We start from the raw sequence: 13,420 nt of genomic DNA on the forward strand, positions 1-13,420 counted from the left end.
TCTTTTACTAGGCTTAGAAAAACTGAAGGACCGCTGCAATAAGTGTGTGAATCTGAGAGGGGAATATGCTGAATAAAATCATAATTAACTGATCTTCCTGTATTTTCTTTTATCCAAAGCCAGGAACTTTTCTGACCTCCTCGTATATATATTCTTTTCTTGCTACCACCCTTCCTTATTAATAAGAAGACAAAATAAAGTTTGTCCCCATGTAATTCATTCTTTGGCGTTGTATGGGCCAAGTTTCATATCTAATTTTATGTAGGCATTTCTCGTTTCATGGAAGCATTGTGTTCGTAAAAATATTGTGTCAACGGTAAGTTCTGTAATGTGAAACACATTTTCATTTCAATTACATGGAAAATAGGTTTCATATTACAAAAGTCCACTCTAAGATTTTCAGGAGCATAATGTGGGAAACGTTTGTGGTCTAAGAAAGACTGAATGATGTGGTAAATGACAGGATCTTTACGTCAGACAGAGGCAACTCTTTTCGAGAAGTGGACAGCATGAGACATGGCTCATCATCAGTCGGGCCGCACTATTAAAAGAATTCAAGGTATTTTTTCGTTAGGCATGCCATGCAAAATTCCGAGAGCCGCATGTTGCCCATGACTGCTGTATGTGGTCGCTCAGTGGGTCAGTCATGACAGCCAAATCTTGCTCACACCTTGCTGTTTTAGGAAAGGAAACATTAGATAAACTGAACCCAGATTCTCTTCATAGATGTAGGCGTGGCTGTGTGGTAAGAAATTTGCTTCCCAACCACATGATTCCAAGTTCACTCACACTGCGTGGCACCTTGGGCAAGTGTCTTCTACTATAGCCTCGAGCTGACCATAGCTTTATGAGCGGATTTGGTAGACAAAAATGTGTTTGAGTGTTTTTATGTCCTGCCCCAAAACAAACCACCACCACCATTTGACAACACAGCTAAGTAACATTCGGCAAAAGAGACTTATAGAAGTACCTGGCTTAAAGAAATAACAGCTGGGGTTGATTCATTCGACCTAAAAGCAGCACCTTATTGGTTAATATAAGTAAAAGATATATAAAAGAATAATCACAACTGCAATGCCTTTGAATATAGGTCTGCTTTAGTAAGACTGACCTGGAGCTAAACAATTACAGCTCTTATGGACGATAACAAAACTGAGAAAAATATAAACACTTCATTTTTGACTTTGGGGAAAAAAAAAAAATTTTACACTACCTTATAAAAACTATATCAGCTAAGCAAATGAGTCTCTTTAAATGCACCAAAAAAACATACTCAGAACACTATTTCAGACAATTATCACCATTCTCTGAGCTTATTAAAAGATAAATTTAGCTGGGGCAAAATGAGTAAGCCAAGAGAAGGTAAATTTGCTTCTTTGATTCTCCAGAATTACATTTGAAAACACACTCACACACATCAATATCCATCAGAAATGCAACAAAAAATTTTTTTAAGTATCGTAGTCAAATGAAAGAGGATCAAAAGAAAATGGTGCATGGTATGAAATTAACGAAATCAAAAAACTCAAAATATTCTCTACAAATTCTTCACAATCTGCTGGAGTGGCTTACTTCCTGATATATTTATGCACTATGCTGTTAAAGAGAGGAAATTACTGAAATAAGTCATTACTCATTTTAGACATTTTTTGAAAACTGAAAATGATCAAATTAGACATTAGTGTGAGGAAAAAAATTGGCTTAGAATCCAACAGAGAAAAGAATACTGATTGTTAAACACAAAAAATTGTCCTGATATTTTATTAGCAACTTCAATTACAATTGGATCAAAATTGAGGAAAAATTTCTTGAAAAAAAAATAAGTACTTATCACCTGTCCCAAACTTTCAACTTCAACAACCAAGCAGACCAATTTTTACTCCTAAAAACAGGTAGGGAGAAAACAGTGAGGAATTAGAAACTACACAGTTTGCCCCACCCACCATCACTATTACAAAATAATAGAGTAATAGCGTGTGTGTATATTTATGTATTTTTCATGGTTACAATAACTCTTCTGGAATGCAATTGTTTTACACCTCAACATACAGCCACATGGTTCCGGATTCAGTCCCACTGCGTGGCATCTTGGGCAAGTGTCTGCTACTATGGATTTGGTAGACGGAAATACAGAAATACAGCACTAGTGATGGTAAATGACTTTAAAAATATATGGAAATAGAATTACTGTTATAGCTGCCCGGGCAGCGATTTTCCTATGTTAATATAAAATTGAGAAATTCTCGCTATGTAAGAGGTAGAGTTTGGTTATTTTTGTATTTTAGCAGCAGAAACTGAATTTTGTTATTTTTTTACAGGAACACACTATATTGAGGGGCAGAGATTCCGAATCTGCAAGAAAAATGCATTTCTTAAATTTTGACTTTTCCTTTTTAAAATTTTTTGGCGAAATACGTAGAAAAATACAGAGATTATGATTCAGAAAAAAAAAAAAAAATTCTGTAAAATTTCAATTTTTCAAAAACAAAAAAAAAAAGATAAAAACAAACAACCCCCGTCCCCTCCGCCCTATGACAAGAAGTGAAATTAAAATGTTTTCTCTACTAATGTTTCATGACGAACATGTGGTTGAGGGTCTCTTGGAATTAAGTGAGGTATGTAAAAATTAGATTTTTTGCACCCACCACACACAACAAAATGACAAAATTTTTTTTTTCTTTTTTAGTAATTCGTATTTAGAAAGTTGATCCTCAGTTTGGCTGTTGTTTCTAGCTTGTCAGATTTCCGGTTAGGGCGGGTTTAAATTTTGAAATTTTTCTTTCTTTGGTAACTCGTATTTAAATTTTGAAAACGCTTTTCTAGCATGTCAGGTTTTCTGTTTAGATACTTTTTGCGCCTGCAATTTTATAATTCTATGCATGCATGAAACATTAGTAGAGAAAACACTTTAATTTCACTTCTTGTCATAGGACGAAGGGGAGGGGGTGTTTATTATTTTTATTTTTTTGAAAAATTGAAATTTTACAATTCTTTTTTTTTTTTTTTCAGAATCATAATCTCCATATTTTTCTAGGTATTTTGCCCCAATTTATTTTTATAAAAAGTGAAAATTTAAGAAATTTAGGTGTGGGGAGATTTAAATTTTGAAATACATATTTTTTTTTTTTTGCAGATTCGGAATCTCCACCCTCGATATAGTGTGTTCATGTAAAAAATACCCCCACCCCCAAAAAACATCGCAAGGGGGGGCATAATCTTTACCTCCACCCTACAATAAATTAGAATTTAATAGCAAAAAAAATCAGCAAGGTGAAAAGTTGTAAAAAGATGATTTATACATTAGTTGGGATTAATGAAAAATCAATAAAATTTAAAACATTATTTAACATTGATATATGTTTGATGTTCAAAATTTTTTTATTATCCTGGTTTGAATAAGACAGTGCATTAATTTAAGAACTGAGCTAATGTTTTCTACTCATAGTTATTTTTAATTAGTTTCTTTCTTCACTATATTACATATAACAGTACTAACTTGACTATTTTCGTAGATAAATTTAGCTAATGAAAATCGTGATTAAATTTAGCTACTGAAATGGTGAATAATTATTTTAATGAGTTAAGGAATAGAAGGAAGGTTTAAGGTATTTTTAGAGACCTCTGCCTCTCAGAAACAAGGTTATATGGTGGTATCACTTTAAGTTTAAAAATAAATAACAAAACCTAGATAACATCATCGGACACGTAAATACCCGTAACATTTCTTATTGATGTAGGATCAATTTGTACAGAACACAAGTGTCTTGGCGATAACGGATACCCGGAGAATCGGGGTTGAGTGAAAACTTGTTTTCAACATATCGCAAGTGCTAAAGGAGTTGACTCTGATTCAAAACACATCAGTTCTTACACGAATTCGCTGGACAGTTGGGTCAGTGCCATAATAATGGTACGCAGAGTCTTTCTCTTGCACTATTCCGGCAGATTGAATGGTGTAATAAAACGATGTGAAAGGTGCAATGGGAGATTTAGCTACCATTACCTGCCGAAGAACAGAATCTACGTATTCAATTATTAGACGTGTGTTCACGCTGTGACTCCAAGTATTTCCTAATGCTACTGTCGCATACGCATTCCCCGCGTTACAAGTTTGAAAATCTCTAGAAGTGGTTGCCAACCTAGTTGTAATTTGATTGGTGACAACCACCGGTATCTGAAAAGATTCTGAAATATTCTTAAGTAAGGCGGCAGTTTTAGTAAGGAAATTTGCTCGCTCTGCCATATTATATTCCAAATGTCCTCCGAATTCTTTCCTAACTAAAGAAGCAATCGAATCAACTATAAGCAATTTCACCTTCTTAGATATTATGTCCATTTCAAGTTCCTGAAATCTGTTTACTAAACTGTCACAAGTCGAATGGAAATCGACCAAGACGTTCTCTGTAAGATTCTTCAAACGGTCTTCATCGTTGAAGTAATCCGGATATTTGTTTCGGGCCATTTCCACCAATCTGCTGGCACTGAAAGTTGATTCTGTATCTATGTAGATCACACTACCAGCCATACCACGCATCTCTGTCGGCAATGTGGACAACAACGATAACATCATACAAAACTGAGTCTTCCCACACCCGGCTGGTCCCGCCAGTTCTGTGATACTTCCAATAAGAATTCCTCCGTGGAGCACTTTGTCTAAATCCGGCAGTGATGTGGCGAAAAATGGACGTGTGCTCGTCTTTAGCTTTCTCTTTTCTAATAGTTGTGCTGCAGTGCAAGGTTTCGGAGCACAAAGTAAACTAACATTTCGTATAAGTGCCTCAACTGAAGACTGGCTTTTACCTACTATTTTGAACAATTCTAAAGTTGATCGATTTAACACATCTTTACAAGTCCTGAGGTTTTGCTGCTGGAGTCGCTTTACGTCGTCAGAGTTGTGTGAAGTCCTCTTAATTTTCCTCAGTGCCATAACCTAGGACTTTCCACGGGTAAAATCCAGCAAAATATAAATAATTCCATAAACAGGATGATTAAAAGGCTAGAAAGTGGGAATGCTTACACCGGTACAGGCATTAATCGGTGTAAAACGAAAACTGTCCGATTCGTAAAATAAATCATAGGATATAATGATGTTCTACGTCAACTAATTAGTTAAATTAACGAAATAAATAAATAAGCTAGCTAATGACATGTATATTGGAAAAAAATAGAAATTATAGTGTCTAAACGTTTGAAAAAAGCTCGTTTGAGTTAGTATTTAGAATGGATTTATTCAGAGATAAGTCGCCTGTATGTTACATTCCTCGTACGGACTTTCGGAATAGCTGTAACACATAAATCGGAATTACTCCGTTCCATTGTTGTTGTTTTTTTTCTTCTTTCGGGATTTTTCTACGTTTCTACATTCCCAAATACTGGTGGGGAAGTGGGGCTGACATTTTAAAAAAAGAAAATTTTTTAATCCGCTCATTCTCCCTTCAGAACAACAACCACCACAACAAATTTTTTTTTTCTCGTTATTTTTCGACATGTTATAATATTCTCCACTTTCAAATACTTGTAATCTGCATTTAGAGAGAAAATTTTTCGTATTCCACTTCTTTATCGTATTTTTCACGATTAAAATCCTGAAAGCAAAATAAAATAAAATATAACTGAAAGTAGAAGTGATGTCATTTTTACAGATGTGTACCCTGCCGAATTTGTTTTCTCATAGCTTCCGGAAAATGAACATTTTTAAATGAAATTATCTACAAATATGCTTCAGATGATGTAGATTCTCAGTATATCGAAATTTGGATCAATTCAGTTTCAAATTTATTGTGAAAAAATGTTTCTGAGGGTGATTTTTTATGAAATTTTCTAAAAATACTTTTCAGAGTGTGTAAATTACTATTAGGTACTTTTTGGTTGTCTCACTCAAATTTAAAAATTGGGTTATCTCCCCTACCCCGTTTCACAACATACATCAGTACTTTTGGTTATCTCCTTCAACTAAAATAGTTGTTTAACCCTCAATAAAACAATAAATAAAAAATGAAAAATTAATAAACATAAAAAGTGAAAAGATGAAACGTTTTGAATCTGATAATATTTTTATAACAAATCATACCATGCCTGTTGAGGAAGCCAAACGTCAACAATGTGTTGAAGTATTGAATCAAAAGGATCTGACTCTTTTAATCCAATCTCTTGTCACATAAGCTCAATTTTTTAGTGGGGAGATAACCTATTTTTTCAATGGCAATTTTTAATGGGGGTGAGATAACCAAAAAGTACGAAATTTCATGTGAAAAGTAAAATAGTGAGCATACACACATACATATTTATACGCATCACAATTTTTTTTTGAAATTTCATGTTTCATTTTCTAGATATCTAACGTGTGTCAGTATGTATACGAGGCCGCCAAATTTGTTTTTTCATGTTAAATTCCTATATAATTGCTAATCTACACACTCTGAAAGGTATTCATAGAAAATTTCATTAAAAAATTACCCATTTTTCTGAAAGTTATGTGTAAAGGAAGCCGTCTCGTGTAAATTTCTCTAAATTCGTCACCTTACTCACGGGAACATTTTTTTTCACAATAAATTCTGATATCATGAAAATCTACATCATCTGAAGCATATTTGTAGAAAATTTCATTAAAAAATATTGGAGGCGATGTAATAGACTTACTCTCTAATCACCACCCGAAATTGCTGGTGTTGTGCGAAAATTTGAAACCATTATTGAACAGTGTAAGGAAAATAACTTCAATTTTACCATAAATACGTACGAGTTATTTCCCTTTACTCCACTAAAAAATCTTTCATGCAGTTCATTGTAGTGTAGTTACTTTTATTCTTTTAATTATTACAGTCATTTCGACTGCGGCCATGCTGGATCATGCCTTGAAGGGTTTTAGTCGAACAAATGAACCCCAGAACTTATTTTTTAAAGCCTTGTATTTATTCTGTCGGTCTCTTTTGCCGAACCGCTATTTTACGGGGATATAAACATGCCAACACCAGTTGTCAAGTGTTGATGGAGGGACAAACACAGACTCAAAGACACACACACACACACATGGCTGTGTGGTAAGATGCTTACTTCCCAACTACATGGTTCTGGATTCAGTCCCACTGCGTGGCACCGTGGGCAAGTGTCTTCTACTATAGCCTCAGCTCAACCAAAGCTTTGTGAGTGGATTTGGTAGATGGAAACTGAAAGAAGCTTGTCATAAATATGCGTATATATACATCTATGAGTGCATGTCTTTGTGTCTGCGTTTGTTCCCCACCACCACTTGACAACCAGTGCTGGCGAGTTTATGTCCCCGTAATGTAGCAGTTCAGCAAAAGAGACCAATAGAATAAGTACCAGGCTTATAAAAAGTAAATACTAGGTCAATACATTTGGCTAAAAATTCTTCAAGACGGTACCCTAACATGGCTGCAGTCTAATAACTGAAACAAGTAAAAGATAAGAAATAAAGGTAAGTGGGCATCTTTCAGTTTCTGTTTATGAGATCCACTCACAAAGCTTTGGTTGACCTGAGGCTACAGTAGAAGACACTTGGCCAAGGTGCCACACAGTGGGATTGAATCCAGAGCCATGTGGTTGAGAAGGAAGCTTCTTATCACCCAGCCACGCCAATGATTTTTGTTTTTATAAATCCACTAAACACAAACAAATTCAAATTTTGAATAAAAATACTTTACATTTGGTTCATATTTCACATTCTTATGAAAAATAAGCTCCATCTTAATATGCAGATTGTTAAATAAATCTGGATGAATTTCAAAATAACTCTTAAAGTTGCTACTGATGAATGTAAAAACTGGATTACTTGTTTTTTTGACTCTACAATAACCTAAAATCCATTTGAAGTTTCTTCCAAAGTAGGCAAGAGATCACTGACATAATTAGGCTAAAAATGACAATATAATTAATTTTCATCAGGTGGTTGTTTGGTTAAGAAGCTTGCTTCCTTACCATGAGGTCTTGGGTTCAGTCCCAGTGCATGATACTTTGGGCAAGTATCTTCTATTATAGTCCCAAGGCAACAACAAAAGAGTTGTTTGATTAGTATGTGACTACATAATGCATCATTTTACCTCCACCTTAGTGAAGGTGGAGGTATTGTTTTCAGTCGTGTTTGTTTCTTTGTTTCTTTGTTTGTCCATGGACAAGATATCTCAAGAACCGCTGGATGGATTCAGATGAAACTTTCAGGGATGTTTAGCATGAAATGATTAGACTTTGGGATCAATCTGGTACCGGACAAGGATTCTGGATTATTTTTCCAGTTTTTTTTACTTAATTTATTAGAGTGGTCAGGTTAATTTTTTGTATTCTCGTTTGTGAGAGCAGTCGAGTTCACGTTAGATATTCTCATTTTAAAAATCATCTCCAGCTAATCGTTGGTGTTGCCTTGGTGGAGGTTTGCACTTTCTGAGTGCTCTTGTTTTATATTTGTTATATTTATATTTTTTATATTTATATTTTTATATTTGTTTTCATTTATAATTTCTGCTACAGAGATCTAAACTCCACTTCATTGATCTGCAATATTGCTTTTGAAATTTTAATGGGTGAAAGCTAATTATTATTAGAGCTCTATTTCTTTATATACTAACTAAATGAGAACTATGGAAAATACAATGGATATGACATTAAATTAATATATGTAATAGGTATTTGTTCAACCATTTACATCCGTTTTTCTTTAAAGAAAGGCCTTGCCCAAAATATCAAATATTAACTCTTGTCATGGCACACAGACTTATCCTATATTTTATTAACTGTGGAAGAGGTAGATCCAGGAAGATGTGAGATGAGGTGGTGAAATATGATCTTTGAATATTGAGTCTCATGGAGGTGACAACAAGTGCCTGAGACTTTTGGGAGTTTGCTGTGCTTGAGAAGACACATCAAGCCAAGTAAAATCATAGTCATGGCCAGTGCTAGTGACATGCAAAAGGTACCCATGCTAGTGACATGCAAAAGGTACCCATGCTAGTGACATGCAAAAGGTACCCATGCTAGTGACATGCAAAAGGTACCCATGCTAGTGACATGCAAAAGGTACCTGTGCCAGTGACGTGTAAAAAGCACCTGTACTGGTGATATGTAGAAGACACCCAGTACACGCTGCAAAGTGGTTGGCATTAGGAAGGGCATCCAACTGTAGCGACCAAGCCAGAACAGATGACTGGAGCCTGGTGCAGCTCTTCAGCTTACCAGCTCCACTCAAAATGTCTAACCCATGCTAGCATGGATAACAGACGCTATATGATGTTGATAATGATGATGCTGATGATGATGAATCCCCTTTATTTGATTGTTTGTCGATATGAATGAATTTGTATATTTATCTGTATCTATGCACTTACAATTGATCCCTTTTCACACACTTTGATCATACCATCATATTTTCCAGCAACAGAGAGGTACCAATACTAAAATATAATTGAATGCATTTTATTCAGATAACATTAGCAATTACATTTAAGTCTTTTCCGAGAAAACAAGATTAGTTAACCAAACAGCAAGTTCTCCAGTAATAAGGTGTGATCCCACATTGACATTAAAGAGTTCCAGGAGGTGGTTTAAGTTGGTTTCTTCAAATGGCATCTGTTGAGGAAAGAAAAATGTATAATTTTCTAAACTTTGCTTGAAAGAGAATGTATATGTAATTAAATTGATGAAACTAAATATTGCATACATTTATCAATCTACTGTTCTTATATATATTAGGACATATGGTTTTGGGTCCTGAACTTCTAGTAGGGTTGTAGGGACCCTATAACATATGGTGTGTTTTGGGAATGCTTTAAATCCTAATGGGCTATTTGTTGCTGTTGGCACTCCGTCACTTACGACGTTGAGGGTTCCAGTTGATCCGATCAACGGAACAGCCAGCTCGTGAAATTACCATGCAAGTGGCCGAGCACTCCACAGACACATGTACCCTTAACGTAGTTCTCGAGGATATTCAGCATGACACAGTGTGACAAGGCTGACCCTTTGAATTACAGGTACAACAGAAACAGGAAGTAAGAGTGAGAGAAAGTTGTGGTGAAAGAGTACAGCAGTGTTTGCCACCATCCCCTGTCGGAGCCTCGTGGAGCTTTAGGTGTTTTCGCTCAATAAACACTCACAACGCCCGGTCTGGGAATTGAAACTGTGATCCTATGACCGCGAGTCCGCTGCCCTAACCACTGTTCCACTGCGCCTCCACTAATGGGCTATAACAGAGTAATAAGATACAAAAGGTTTAGTTAAAGATCATCACTCAAAGGTATGGGAATGGAGAAAATAGACAAATCAAAGTAATTTAACATTTTTAACGCATGAAGAATGCAAACCAGTTGGAGAATGTTCAGAGACTTTCACCTCTGTTGGTTACAAATGGCCTCTCTGTCAGGATGGAAGGCTTTAGATGAACAGCAATGATACATGACTGTGAATGTGGAGGACACACGAAAACTTGAATGGAATGAAACAACTACGCTCTGTTGGATGTGCAATGCCAATGTAGCATATACAACAAATTACAAATGAGCTTAAAGAAAAATTGGGTATTATAGGCATCAGCTGTGGTGTGCTGGAGAGAAGACTGTGCTGGTACAGTCATGTGATGAGGATGGATGAGGATAGTTGTATAAAGAAGTGCTGATCATTGAACGTAGAAGGAACATGTGGAAGAAGTAGATCTAGGAAGATGTGGGATGAAGAGATGAAGACTGACCTTGAGATGTTGAGCCTCTCAGAGAAGATGACAGGGGATGGAGATGGATGAGATTATGCTGTGCTTGAGAAGACTCATTCATCTCAGCAGGACTGAGGCTCTGTCAGGCCTTCCTCCTCAACTCATCTTCTAGTTTCTTCACTTCTTACTACACTGAACTGATATCCTCTGTGTCTACCTCAATACCTAACCCTCATCATCTGTCACACTATTTTCACTCAGAGCATTTCCTGCTCTGTCTCATATTCACATTGTATCTGGACCTCATATCTCCTTCTTCTCTTTCCCTTTCTTTGTCTCTCTCTCTCACTTTCCAGGTAGGCAATCTATGTATTCACCTCTTCAACAACACACTTGCTCTTCTCCCTCTAACATTTAAAATATGGAGAATACAAATTTCTTTCTCTAGTCTATACTCTACTCAACTGAGAAATCTTATCTTGTAGATACTTGACAATCTCACTGGTGCTGGTGCCCTGTACAAAAGCACTCAGTACATTCTGTTAAGTAGCTGGCATTAGGAAGGGCATCCAGCTGTAGAAACCATGTTAAAGCATAGAACATGGTAGAGTCCTCTGGCTCATTTGTTGTTGTTGAACTGTCCAACCCATGCTAGCATAGAAAAAGGATTATTAAATTTTGATAGAGCATTAAAAAGCAAACTAGAAATGAATATGCACTGAATTAATAACTAACATTATTTTCATTCTTCTGGTATGTATGGAAGTAGTAATGGATGAATTAATGAAGCAGTAATGAATGAATTACTAAAATGTATGTGCAACAGTGTACATTTGTTGGTATATGAAAATAGAATTTAAAAAATTACATATTTCTGAGACAGTAACTGCATGAATAATAAATATTCAAAATCTTACATAGTTTCATCAACACTTGCAACATAAATGATAATTCTGATGTACACATTTTTGTAAAAAGAGTTAACATATATGCAACAAATACTATAAAGGAACCATAATTACTTGGGAAATGGAGTATCTCGATGTTGGTGCAAATAATTTCTGAATTTCTTGCAGAATTGATAACACATGTCTCTGAAAAATGATTAAGTTAATGAAAATACTAAATGAAAATATGTCTTTAATTAAAAATAATTATTAAAAAGCATAAATATCTTATTATCCTTTCTGCTTTAATGAAATACATGTGTCTGTGCATAATTTTTCATATTAAGTGACATCAGTTCTGAATCCCACAACCACATCATAACAGTGGATTCGATGTCACCTACTGGATGAACTCAGATAAATAACACAAGGCCAAGGGGGAAGGAGAGGAATGGTGGTAGTGAAAGGAGGTGCTAACATAATTGAAACTTTAAGAGGGTAGGAAGTTAACAAAAAAAGAATATGTAGTGGTGTGGTTTGTGTTGAGCAACAGGAATGTTTTACAAGAAAACTAAAAGGCTAAGGCAGGAAGATAAGTAAGAAGGGAATGGAAGTAGGGGCTGTTTTGTAAAATGTGAATATTCATTGGATAGATATGTGTGTATTGTGAATTTTTGACAATGTTTATCTGAGAATGTATCAGTGTATGTATTGTAAGTTTTTAACAGTATTCATCTAAGTGTGTGTGTTTCTATACCATGTGTTTGGTATTTTTGATGTGTATGTATGTATTGTTGTTTTTTGTATATATCATCATCAATCATCATCGTCATTTAACGTTCGTCTTCCATGCAAGAATGGGTTGGATGGTTGACAGGGGCCAGCCAGGTAGAAAACTACCCCAGGCTACTGTGTCTGTTTGGCAGGGTTTTTATGGCTGAATACCCTTTCTAACACCAACCACTTTACAGAGTGAACTCAATGCTTTTTACTTGGCACTATCACAGGTGAGGTTAGTTTTGGCATGATTTTTACAGCTGGATGCTCTTCCAAATGCCAACCACTTTATATGTGTGTGTGTGTGCGTGTGTGTGTAAAAGAATTCACAGGGCTCATAAAAACGACTACTAAATTTAGATACGGAATGAAATATAACTATTTGTATTGCCTGGAACATCTGGATTATTGCAGACAATGTAACAATAACTATTTCATCTAGAATTCTTTATCTTTATCTTTTACTTGTTTCAGTCATTAGACTGCGGTCATGTTGGAACACCTCCTTGAAGGGTTTTAGTTAAACAAATAGACCCCATGACATATTTTTTCAAGCTTAGTACCTATCTGTCTCTTTTGCCGAAGTTATAGTGATGTAAACACACCAACATCAGTTGTCAAGTGGTAGTGGTGGTGGAGTAAACAAACACACACACAAAGACGTGTACGCATGACTGGCACCCATGCCAACGTTGTCTCCTTCATTGGACACGAAACTCAGCTTGCGAAGACTTATTGGGGCAAGCGAAAGTGAAATCGTGATGGCACCTGTGCTCAGCGTCGCCTTTCTGGCACTTGTTCCCGTGGCATGTGTAAGGACTTTCAAGCGAGATCGTTGCCAGTGCCCCTGGACTGGCTCTTGTGCGGGTGGCACATAAAATACACCATTTTGAGCATGGCCGTTGCCAGTACCACCTGACTGGCCTTCGTGCCAGTGGCACGTAAAAGCACCCACTACACACTTGGAGTGGTTGGCGTTAGGAAGGGCATCCAGCTGTAGAAACTCTGCCAAATCAGATTGGGGCCTGGTGTAGCCAACTGGTTTCATCAGTCCTCAGTCAAATCATCCAACCCATGCTAGCATGGAAAGCGGATGTTA

General features: G+C 36.0%; 2 protein-coding genes across 3 annotated transcripts in view; both read right to left on the reverse strand.

Moving 5' to 3' along the window:
• Positions 1–1,745: 1,745 nt before the first annotated feature.
• On the reverse strand, positions 1,746–6,691 carry LOC106878791 (DNA repair protein RAD51 homolog 2). Of its 2 annotated transcripts, none has more exons than XM_014928126.2 (2): positions 6,640–6,691; positions 1,746–5,585 (listed from the first exon to the last, which is right to left on the reverse strand). In XM_014928126.2, the coding sequence occupies exon 2, from the start codon at positions 4,925–4,927 to the stop codon at positions 3,851–3,853; it is 1,077 nt and encodes a 358-aa protein (XP_014783612.1). In that variant the 5' UTR covers positions 4,928–5,585; positions 6,640–6,691; the 3' UTR covers positions 1,746–3,850. The 2 variants fall into 2 exon arrangements, with proteins under 2 accessions (XP_014783612.1, XP_014783611.1); XM_014928125.2 differs by lacking the exon at positions 6,640–6,691 and adding an exon at positions 6,071–6,180.
• A 2,719-nt stretch (positions 6,692–9,410) lies between these two features.
• Positions 9,411–13,420, reverse strand: part of LOC128247661 (cilia- and flagella-associated protein 54-like) — a 67,812-nt gene continuing 63,802 nt past the window's right edge. The window contains exons 25-26 of the mRNA XM_052967653.1: positions 11,680–11,751; positions 9,411–9,579 (exon numbers count right to left, since the gene is read on the reverse strand). Coding sequence (XP_052823613.1) covers positions 9,454–9,579; positions 11,680–11,751 — 198 coding nt within the window. The 3' untranslated portion in view covers positions 9,411–9,453. The remainder of the gene's footprint in view (positions 9,580–11,679; positions 11,752–13,420) is intronic.

The sequence above is a fragment of the Octopus bimaculoides genome, chromosome 4 (assembly GCF_001194135.2).
Source record: "Octopus bimaculoides isolate UCB-OBI-ISO-001 chromosome 4, ASM119413v2, whole genome shotgun sequence".
NCBI classification, from domain to species: Eukaryota; Metazoa; Mollusca; class Cephalopoda; order Octopoda; family Octopodidae; genus Octopus; species Octopus bimaculoides.

Bases quoted from the DNA above. Each gene is read 5' to 3' on its own strand.
- LOC106878791 (XM_014928126.2), bottom strand. From the start codon at position 4,927: ATGGCACTGAGGAAAATTAAGAGGACTTCACACAACTCTGACGACGTA.